The sequence below is a fragment of the Vigna umbellata genome, chromosome 2, assembly GCF_029865625.1.
Source record: "Vigna umbellata cultivar VRB3 chromosome 2, Vumbellata_1.0, whole genome shotgun sequence".
NCBI classification, from domain to species: Eukaryota; Viridiplantae; Streptophyta; class Magnoliopsida; order Fabales; family Fabaceae; genus Vigna; species Vigna umbellata.
The window spans coordinates 16907364-16918805 of record NC_142166.1 but is presented as its reverse complement, the minus strand read 5'-3'; the positions used below and the strand labels follow the sequence as shown (position 1 = coordinate 16918805).

The 11442-nt window shown below is 37.4% G+C and overlaps 2 protein-coding genes across 2 annotated transcripts; one reads left to right on the top strand and one right to left on the bottom strand.

Moving 5' to 3' along the window:
- The first annotated feature begins 333 nt into the window (after positions 1–333).
- Positions 334–1747, top strand: LOC148203524 (uncharacterized). Its single transcript, XM_088106637.1, has 2 exons — positions 334–1471; positions 1740–1747. The coding sequence occupies exons 1-2, from the start codon at positions 334–336 to the stop codon at positions 1745–1747; spliced, it is 1146 nt and encodes a 381-aa protein (XP_087962763.1).
- Positions 1748–8089: 6342 nt separating this feature from the next.
- Positions 8090–9732, bottom strand: LOC124835094 (uncharacterized). The gene is made up of 2 exons (XM_088106344.1): positions 8607–9732; positions 8090–8325 (listed from the first exon to the last, which is right to left on the bottom strand). The coding sequence occupies exons 1-2, from the start codon at positions 9730–9732 to the stop codon at positions 8291–8293; spliced, it is 1161 nt and encodes a 386-aa protein (XP_087962470.1). The 3' UTR covers positions 8090–8290.
- Positions 9733–11442: the final 1710 nt, after the last annotated feature.

Genomic DNA, 11442 nt, shown 5'->3' with positions numbered 1-11442 from the left:
GTGATAGCTAGGTGTGCTACCATATAGACAAACCTTCGTTTGGTTTATTAGGGGCATAACATCGTTGCATTCCAAAAAGGTTTTGAACGACTTCTATCTAGAAACTTTGGTAAGAAACGTCAGGAGACACTCTGGCTAAGGAAGGACAAGGTTTCTAAGCTTGTCCATTGTGACTCACCTCTCCTTCCTGGGAGCTATTCGGTTTCTTCACCTTTAGAATCTCTGTAGAAGTCATTCACCAAAAACAAGCAAATCCTCTTTTCCAAAAGTTTTGATTCATACTTGTGCAAGGCTGTCAAATATTTGTGAAAACACTTTCTCTACTTCACAAGCATGAGTCACTCTAGTGTTCAAGGTAACACCAATCCTGATCAGGACAACATAGAGTTGAGAGAAGAGCTCAATAGAACCAAGGCTGAGTTACATGAACTAAGGCAAATGGTCGCCAATCTTACTCTCATTCAAAGAGGGCATTCACAAGGGGATCACTCTCATAGGCAAAACCATGATCATGATGATCATTCCCAGCATAGTGGTCACCATAGTTATCACCCTTATGATCACTATCAACGCCCTCCTAGGCGTCATCATAACCATAGAGACCATCATGTGGAACCTAAACTTGACCTTCCACCCTTCTATGGAAGAGACAATGTAGAAGAATACTTTGAGTGGGAGATGAAGGTCGAACAGATTTTTGAGTGCTACCACATAGATGATAGGAGGCGAGTGACCTTAGCTACTTTGACCTTTCAAGGAGCAGCCCTCTATTGGTGGACATCCATCATAAGAGATCAAAAGATGCATGGCGACTACATCATCCAATACTGGAATGAATTGAAAGCAGCCTTACACAGAAGGCATGTCCCAGCCTATTATGCTAGAGAAGTCATGGACAAACTCCATCGACTTCAACAAAGAAACATGAGTGTTGAGGAATACCGACAAAAGTTAGAATTACTCATGTTAAGAGCTGGGATAAAAGAGGAAGAGAAATTCACCATAGCTAGGTTCCAAAGCGGTCTTAACTATGAGATCAGAGATAAGGTAAAACTTTTACCTTATTTAGATCTCAATGATTTTGTGCAGCTATGTGTGAGAGTGGAAGAACAAATTAGAAGAAAAGCTTCCACTAAAAGGAACTACCCTACCACTTCCGACTATAGGACAGATCCTAAGAGGGAGGGTAGTCCAAAAAGGTATGAAAAGCCTCAAGAAAAAGAAAAAGAAAAAGAGAAAGTGAGAGGTAAAGAAAAAAGAGAGCGAGAAAGAAATACCTTTCACAAAGAATCTTCAAAAGAAACAAGGGGTAGAGAGACCAAATGCTTTAAGTGTGGAGAGAGAGGACATTATTCTTCTGAGTGTCCTCACAAACGGTCTACTTATCTCTTAGACCATCAAAGTCAAAATGAAGATTCTTCTAGTGACTCAGATACTTCTATATCTGAGGAAGAAACCTTACCTTGTGAAGGTGAGTTATTATTGGTAAGACGACTTCTTGGAAGTCAAACCCATGAACTAGAACAATCACAAAGGGAAAACCTATTCAGAACAAGATGCAAAATCTTTGAAAACACTTGTTCATTGATGATGGCAACCCCTTTAGGGACTTACCATCCAAAGAAGTATCAACTTCACTCTAAGACCAAGAAAGGGAAGTTGAATAAAGGACTTAATCTTTTCTTTCTAAAAATCTTAAAATGTTATCTTTGCTAAATACTTTTACATTGCTTTTGTAGAATATTAATAAAAGGGAGGAACCATGTCTAAGCAACTCCAAAAGGCTGCCACGTAAGAAAACCAAAGAAGCACAAATGGATGGTTGGTGTCCACGGCCTTTGCACTACGTCAACGTCAACGCCCAAAGACAGCAACTCCATCTTCCCCAAATGCTTTGCTGAGTTGGCAACTACAGCTTGCTCCCCAAGCTTCCTCCATCTGTTTTACAACATGTGCACATTTAAAATAACTTGCACAATACGTTTTAGAAGCTCTCCTTCTTCTATAAATAGAGAGCTTCATCACTTGTAAATGGAACTTGAATTGAAGTAAAGAAATGCTGCCAATTTCCAGCTATTACTCTCAAGTTCACCTCTGTGCTTTGTTATCTAGCACCTCCTCTAGCTTCTTTCCCCTTTGGAAAGCCTACTGAGTTAGAGATCTACCAAAACATCCATTCAAACACCGCCAGACAATTTCACAAACACCTTGAGTGCGCTCCGAACCTCCACTGTTTCCTTTCATCCGCTGCCAATTCTCTGAGTTGTGGAGCTTCCTCTGCACATTCTGGAGTAGCGTCTATCATAAAGTGAATGAGTATATATGTAAATACAAACTTCACTTTATAAGTAAGTTTTGTGAGGTTGAATTAGACTTAAAAATCACTTCTTAACAAATAGTATTGCATTGTTTAAAGTAATATTTGTTTTCTTTAATTTCTTTTTACTTTTGTACAATAATAGTGTCTATGAAGTGTTTAACCAATAATAGATGTCAGTTTATTGTTTATATTCATACTCAGGCCGTTTTTAAGAGGTGTCCAAGATGTATGGAGGTGTCTAATCTGAAAAAATACTGTTTACTTCTGACACAATTGAGGAGTGTTGGACACGTGTTGAACCATGTTTTGAAGGAGTGTTTGACAATTGTCGTGTCCAAAAAGTGTGGGACATAGAAAAACGCTATTTATAGAAGTGTTAGTGCTTCCTAGTGCCTTACTCTAACCTGTATGCAAGGAAAAGGAATTGTGAACTCAAATTCAGTTTTGTACCTCAATGCTAGTACTAGAACTAGAAAGCAAGCCTTCACTGTAAGTAAAGGCTACAATCACATCAAAGGATGATGGTGAACATGTGACAAACCACCCAAACAAAATACTAGGGGATGATTCTTGGTTTGATATAAGTTCCTTTGGCCACCAAAGCCTACAATGTCTTTTCATCTTCCTCTTATGATCTTCACATAAACTGAGTTACTGTTCATGAAGTTCCTGCAATAGACAGAGACAAGAATGTGCTTACTTCAATAAAAATTGCAGATTAAAAAAGATGCAAATCAAAATTCAAATTAATAAAAACTATAAAATTTAGATGGAAGCATTTGTCATATTACATGCTATACTTACCCTTTTATACATTACAGAGGAATATTACACCTGGAATTACACCCTATGATATCAACAAGCACCCACCCAATGAATACTGTAATGCCCCTAATTTGAATTTCATAGAAACGTGTAAAAATTTAAACTTTTCACAATCATGAATAGAATCATTCTATTTTAATTGATCAGAAATCTATAAAAGAAAGTTCTTTCATATTCCACATCATAGTTATTTAATATTTACAACTCAGTGATTAAATATGAAAGTATACCGCTACAGAATAATTTAAAACCATGCATTTAATGTGCATGACACTTATAAATCTTCCCAAGTCTTTATCCCGTCTCTCACTTTTCAAAATAATCTTCTACAACTGTATAGTCATTTGCATTCCTATTTGAGCTCCTGTATAACATACGTTATACGGTCATCGCACAGGCACACACAAACAAAACACACAATTATATGGGTAAGTTAAGCATTCAATAAATTAAACACTTTAAGAAAACAAGATATACACGTACCAACAACTACATCAATATTAATCAACTCTTATCTATAGACACTATATATTTGGACTAATTAATTAGCAACCAACTCTCCAATTACATTACCATGATCGTACATTATTATAGTAACTTTACATCACAAGCACTTTTATTAGAATACATCATACCATTAATCTTAATATACCCAACGTTCCATACTAAAATAATATTGGTTCAAACATAAGATTGAATTTAACAATAACAATAATTATAAGGATTAAAAGAGTCTTTAAAACAAGTCTCCAAATCTGAAATTTCAGAACAACATCCATGATCCACAACAACCATCTGTACCAATATGGATTATAATATGGCAAAATAAATTTACTAACACATTAACATCAATAGCTCATACTTCTAACATCATTTAACAATAAAAACACATTTCCAATTCAACTACAATCATATAACAGTATCCACGAACCCAAAGAATCATTAAATAGTGTACACCGAAACCAAAACTGACAGATTGTTATCATAACAATACATGAATCCCAATATTTGCATATTCAGACGACCAATTACAGTTGAGTTTGTAGTCATCAAATCATTTCAATTACAAGTAACAAATTTTCCTTTAGAAATTTCTAGAGACTTAGCACTATAATAAGAACCATAAAATGTAATGTGTTTAATCACATGAATTATCACAATTTTACAGTGATGCAGTTAGGTTCCTTCAACTAGTAACAAACAGATTTTACAGGACAACCATCCTAATTCTATTAGCTAAAACATGTATATAACGATTACAGTGATGCAGTTAGGTTCCTTCAACTAGTAACAAACAGATTTTACATCACCGAACTCAACAAAACAAGTAATTTCTTCATCCAAGTTGTTGTTCCATATTTACACTAAGAACTAGTCTCACTCATGCAGAACAGAGGCACCAAACCCATTCACGCAACCCATATGCTCAAATAAAATAGCTATAGTTATAACACAACCAACCCAAAGCATCCCTTAGAACACCAAAATCCATTAACATACCATTGTGGAAGATTATACGGAAAAATAGCAAGAAAATCTAAACTAACGCATTCAAGATTCCTACCACAATTCCAGTTCAGAAATGTTAAACACCACAAAACATACATCAATTTTCCAGCCCATCTTTAATTAAACTATATATACCAACTTCTTGATTTATAAAATTGAAAACAGAACTCATTATATATTTGTTTCTACCAAACAACTATTTTGTTCTTCTTTCCTTTTAACAGAACCATACCCTTATAATATCTAATATTACAGCAACCATAGAAAAAGGTACGAATCAAGAAACAAATGCATAATCACATTTTCTACTCACCAAAGAGTGAACAGAGAAGAACTCTCATTTTTCGTTAAAGAAAAACAGCTGGCCCAAAAGCTCCCTGGCCCACATGCGCCTGAGACAAAAGTCTCGAAAGAAGCTTCTGGTTTTTTAGAAGCTTGTTGAGTACGTTCAGCTGCAAGGGCGAGAGGGAGAGCGATCTTCGACCAGCTCCGGCAAGGCCACCAGCGGCGATGATGATGGATCGAAAAGAGGAGATCGGGATGGGTCACGCGTGACAAAGGTAAGTACTTCTTTCTTTATCAATGTTTACAGAGAAGAGAAAATGAAATTGTGTATTATTCCTTTTGAATGGATATCAGTTATTAATACAGAAGCTGGAATCCCTTATATAGGGTTCCGGTAAGCCCAAAGAGGCTCCTTTCCTAACAAACTACCAGAAATAAAACAGAAACACTAAAACATTTAATATCCTCCCCTCAAGCTGGATGGTGGATACTTACCATGCCAAGCTTGGGAATGATAGTCTTGAATCGATTCCGAGGAGGAAACTTAGTAAAAATATCTGCGAGTTGCTCTTCTGACCAGATGGGGAGTAAGTGTAGAAACTTAGCTTGGATTTTCTCACGAACGACGTGACAATCCAGCTCAATGTGTTTGGTGCGTTCATGATAACTCTAATTATGGGCAATGTGCCTTGCAGAGTTGTTGTCACAGTAGAGGACAACAATTGTTATTGGTTCAACATGCAAATCTTGGAGTAGATAGTGCAACCACTGCATTTCACATACAGTAGCTGCAAGAGCTCTGTATTCTGCTTCTGTAGAAGACCTTGAAACCGTACTCTGCTTCTTTGACCTCCAAGAGATAAGAGAGCTACCTAAGAAGATACAATAGCCAGTAGTTGATCTCCTGGTATTTGGGCATGTGGCCCAGTCTGAATCACTGAAACCCTTTATTTGAGTGTTAGAGTCAGCAGCAAAAAAGAGTCCCTCAGCAGGACTTAACTTGACATATCTGAGAATATGTTGTAGTTCTTGATAGTGGTACTTAGTTGGTTCCTGCATGAACTGACTTAAAAGGTTGACTGTAAAACACAGATCAGGTCTGGTGTTAGTAAGATAGAATAGTTTGCCTATTAATCTCCTATAATCACTAGGGTTGTTCATATAATCCTCTGTCTTGTATAGACAGCTTGTGTTGCTTAAGTAGGGTGTAGAGCTAGGTTTGCTTCCTAACATTCCTGTTTCTTCCAGAATATCTAGAGCATATTTTCTTTGGCACAAATGTATTCCTCTCTTAGATCTAGCTACCTCAAAACCAAGAAAGTACTTGAGTTCTCCTAAGTCTTTAATCCAAAACTGATTATCCAACAGTGTCTTAATGAGATTGATTTCCTTCATAGAGTCTCCTGTTAGAATGACATCATCAACATATACAAGCAGAGCTGTAAAATTATAAGAGGTTCTTTTAACAAATAGGGAATGATCTGATTTAGATTGGGTATATCCTGAAGAGATAAGAAACGTGGAGAGTTTTTCAAACCACTGCCTGCTGGCTTGTTTCAGTCCATACAGAGACTTAGTCAGCTTACAAACCAGCCCCTTATTGTCAACATTTAGTCCTGGAGGGAGATCCATACAAACATCCTCATTTAAATCCCCATGAAGAAAAGCATTGTCCACATCCAGCTGATGTAAAAACCAGTTTTTAGAGGCTGCAAGAGCAAGCAATAATCTAACAGAGGTGAGTTTAGCAACGGGGGAGAAAGTGTCTAGAAAATCTATCCCTTCTTGTTGGGTATATCCCTTGGCAACAAGCCTAGCTTTGTGTCTCTCAATAGTGCCATCAGCCTTATGCTTTATCTTATAGACCCATCTGCATCCAATGGACCTCTTTCCTGGAGGAAGTTGAGTCAAATACCAGGTCTTGTTCATTTGGAGGGCTTGTATTTCCCTCTTCATTGCATCAATCCATTCGGGGCTGGTCTTAGCTTCTTCATAGGACTTGGGTTTCTTATTGACAGTTATAGCAAGAGTATATTTCAAGTGTTTCTCAGAAAGAGACTTGTAAGATAAGACACTTTCAATCGGATAAGGTGTAATCAAATTATTCTTGGCACACAACTGGGTGGATGGAGATTCATCACCCTGTTGTATGTAATTTTTCAAGTATTCAGGGGTTTTTCTAATTCTACTGGATCTCCTATGTGCATTACCTGGTCCCTGTTCATTAGGATTAATGTTTCCAGTGGTAGTGTTTCCCTCAACAGGTCCTTCACCAACATGATTGTCATGAGGAAGATCCAAGGTTTCCCTTTCATTCCCGGCAGAGTCCTCTTCGGAACTGCTGGTAATATCACCATGAAAAAAAATGTCTTCTTCTCCTGTATTACTATTATTTTTTTTCTTTTGTTTGTCTTTATATGGAAAGATATCTTCATAGAACACAACATTTCTACTAACAAATATTTCTCTGCTATTAATGTCAAGAACTACATATCCCTTTACTCCATTCTTGTATCCTAAGAAAATAGCCTTTCTGGCTCTAGGGTCAAGTTTGTTTCTATTTCCTTCTAAGGTAGAGGCAAAACAAAGACAACCAAACACTTTTAAATCAAGATAAGTGGGTGAATCACTATGTAAGAGTTCAAAAGGAGTTTTATCCTTGATTATAGAGGATGGCAGTCTGTTAATTAAATAAACAGCTTGGGATACAGCATAAGACCAATATATATGGGGAATATTTGATTGAAAAATTAGGCTACGAGTCACATTCAATATATGTTGGTGTTTTCTTTCCACAACAGAGTTTTGTTGTGGGGTTTCAACACAACTTCTCTGATGTTCTATTCCATAAGAGTCATAGATATTAGAGCAATTGAATTCAGGTCCATTATATGTTCTAATGGTTTTAATGACTTTATTGTGTTGAGTTCTCACCTTAGTAATGAAATTTTGTAAGATATCCCTAGTCTGACCCTTATTAAGCATGAGGAAAGCCCATGTATGTCTACTATAGTCATCAACAACAGTTAAAAAATATCTGTGACCATGTACAGAAGGGGTGGATATAAGCCCCAAATATCACAGTGAATCATGTCAAAACAACTACTAGATAAAGAGGTGCTCTTAGGGAAAGGTAATTTGTGTTGCTTGGCAAAGTGGCAAATATCACAAGCATTATCATTAGCATTCTGAATATAAGGGAAGGTCTTACACATTTTCTCAAGAACACTATGTCCAGGATGGCCAAGTCTATAATGCCATAGATTTACATTGTCATGTTCATAAGAAAAAGTAAAACTAGGAGCTAAATTTCTTCCAAAGGATTGCAAATGATATAGGCCCTTGCACACACTAGCATATCCAATCATCTTCAATGTGGAGTTGTCCTGAATTTCACACATCTTAGAAGAAAAAGTTAGTGTACAATTAATATCCCTAGTAAGACTCTGAACAGATATGAGGTTGAAGGTGAATTCAGGTATATATAAAACATTGAAAATCACAAATTCTTTGGAAAAATGTATGGTTCCAGCATACTGAGCAGTAACAACAGAGCTATTGGGTAGTTTGACAGATATGGGTTTTATTTTATAGAAAGTTGTAAACTGGTTTTTATCATGAGTCACGTGGTCTATTGCCCCTGTATCTATGATCCATGAGAACATACCTTGTGTGTCCTCTGGACTGTCCTTTTGAATTTGACTGATACCGTGGGATGGGCTGTCAGCCTTTTCCAGCATCTGTAGAATCCTCTGCATCTGCTCATGGGTGAAAGAACTTTGAATGGCACTTTGTGGATTGTTCTGTGTTCCTGTAGAGGTCGAACAAGTATTGGCTGATCCCAATTCATTCTGTCCGGTGCTGTTCTCACTATTGTTGTCATTTCTTTTGTACCAAGGTGGGTATCCATGCTTGGAATAGCACTCATCAATGGTATGGTTCATCTTATGACAGTGGGAACACTGTTTCCCGTAATTGGGGTTTCTCCCTCTCCCTCTTCCTTGATTTCTGGGAGGGTTTCCGCGCCCATAGGCCTTCCATCCCTGATTATTCTTCCACTGGTTTTGTCTCTCAGTGGTGTTTGCAAGAATTTTGCTGTCGCTTTGACTGAAATCATGTTTCTCTTGTCTTTTTTGTTGTATGATGAGTGAGAAAACACGATTAATATTGGGTAGGGGCTCCATAAGCAATATCTGGGTTTTGACAATGCTGTAGCATTCATTCAAGCCCTTCAAGAAACATATAACATGCTCCATGTCTCTGTACTTGTGTGAGACTTTGGATAAATCACAGCTGCAAGGAACTTTACAACTGCAGCTTGGAATGGGTCTTAAAAATTCTAATTCTTCCCACAAAATTTTCAAATCTGTAAAATATTGGTTCACACTTCTTTCACCCTGTCTAATGGAATGGATTTCTTGGAGTAAATCTGAAAACTTGAAGTGATCACCCTTAGAAAATCTTTCTTTCAATTCTTCCCATAGTTCTTGTGCATTTTCTACATATATTACGCTCTCTGCTATTTGAGGTGAGAGTGTCTTAGTAATCCAAGATAGTACCATCATATTGCTTCTTTCCCAAACAAATAGGCTGTCGTCATTTTTTGGCCTTGTGATTCCTCCATCTATGAATTTCAGTTTATTTTTGGAGAGAAGGGCTCTCCTCATGTTTCTGCTCCATGAAGTATAGTTTGACTCATTTAGAACTTGAGATATAAGGGAGGCTCCAGGATTCTCCCCTGGGTGCAAGTAGTAAGGACTAGTAGGGTTTTTGGTTTGATCCACTTTCTCCATAATGGCAAGAAAGAAATTAAAGAAACAAGAAAAGAGTAAAGAAGAGGAAGAGTTTGCAGCGGAATGAGTGGCAGAACAGGCACAAGACCTGCTCTGGTACCATAAAGAAAAACAGCTGGCCCAAAAGCTCCCTGGCCCACATGCGCCTGAGACAAAATTCTCGAAAGAAGCTTCTGGTTTTTTAGAAGCTTGTTGAGTACGTTCAGCTGCAAGGGCGAGAGGGAGAGTGATCTTCGACCAGCTCCGGCAAGGCCACCAGCGGCGATGATGATGGATCGAAAAGAGGAGATCGGAATGGGTCACGCGTGACAAAGGTAAGTACTTCTTTCTTGATCAATGTTTACAGAGAAGAGAAAATGAAATTGTGTATTATTCCTTTTGAATGGATATCAGTTATTAATACAGAAGCTGGAATCCCTTATATAGGGTTCCGGTAAGCCCAAAGAGGCTCCTTTCCTAACAAACTACCAGAAATAAAACAGAAACACTAAAACATTTAATATTCCTGACCCCAATACAACTCAAACATCAATTTAACATATTTCTCATACTCAATTCTTCAATACCTCTTCCCAGTCATCTGAACATTTAATAACTCAATTCCCATCATATAATACTCGAGTGAACACAAATAAATAGAGAGAAGCATGCCATTCAACACACACAATTAAACAACTCCTCGTACCTTACGGCTGTCTCTCAATTCACCAATTCATGCAATAACTCTACTCTTGGCAACTCCAAATCTTCATTACTCACGGTTCTAGGGTTTAATCCGAGAAAGAGGAAAAACAAAATTGAAGAAGAAGAAGAACTGGACTAAAAAGGGCTTTTGGTTCTAAAGAAGGAAACAGAGAAAATAATTGAAGAAGAAGAAGATTTCAACTCTGTAATCTTCAAGAAAAGAACTCGACCGACTCAACTCACTTATGTGGAAATCTTCTCTTCCTCAAAACGATGGCGAAGACACTTTTTCCTTGTTCATTGGCTCCAACGAATAAGAGGTGAGAGGTGAGAGGTGAGAGTTGAGAAACCAAAAAGAAATTAAGGATTTACAAACCAATGGAGGTTGGTTTGTAAACCAAATTAGGGTTTTTACAAACCAAATTGGACAACCCAACCCAAAAACCCAAATTTATGGAGGTGCGGTTCAAGCCACAATTCCCAATCCAAAACGGGATTAATGTAATTCGAAGAACGAATTGTGATTTGATGACGATACTAGAGCAAAAGCAATTCTTCATGTGATTCGTATCATCGCTTTTGAGAATCACATTATTTTGTGTGTATCTGAATCGTTCGATACTTACTACTTGAGCATAGCCATTCTATTTCCTCCCTCCAGTTAATTCCTTCCCCTGTTCTACTTGGGTTCCCCTTCCTCTCCCTTGATATTTCAAACCCAATACATTCACGTGCATGATTTCTATTATACTTCAATTGCCTATATAATATAGGAGTTTTTGCAGCTTGTAGTTTGTTTTGCTTTGGATATTGTATTTATCTTTTGGTAAGATGTCTTACATTGATTGGGAATATGGCCAGAGTATTCCTTATAAGCCTTGACCAATCTTCCTCTCTTGAGCTAGCTTTTAGGAGTACCTATCGGTCAATGTTATGATATCAAGGTTATGTGATTAAGTGATCTAGAGTTTCTAAGGTGTTTGTGTGTGACCATGCTTTAAAACCAAAGGGCTCTTGTATGAGGGA

Bases quoted from the DNA above. Each gene is read 5' to 3' on its own strand.
- LOC124835094 (XM_088106344.1), bottom strand. From the start codon at position 9,732: ATGGAGAAAGTGGATCAAACCAAAAACCCTACTAGTCCTTACTACTTG. The intron at 8,326-8,606 runs GTATGTTCTCAT...TGTGAAATTCAG, and splicing joins CAGTCCAGAGGACACACAAG to GACAACTCCACATTGAAGAT.
- LOC148203524 (XM_088106637.1), top strand. From the start codon at position 334: ATGAGTCACTCTAGTGTTCAAGGTAACACCAATCCTGATCAGGACAAC.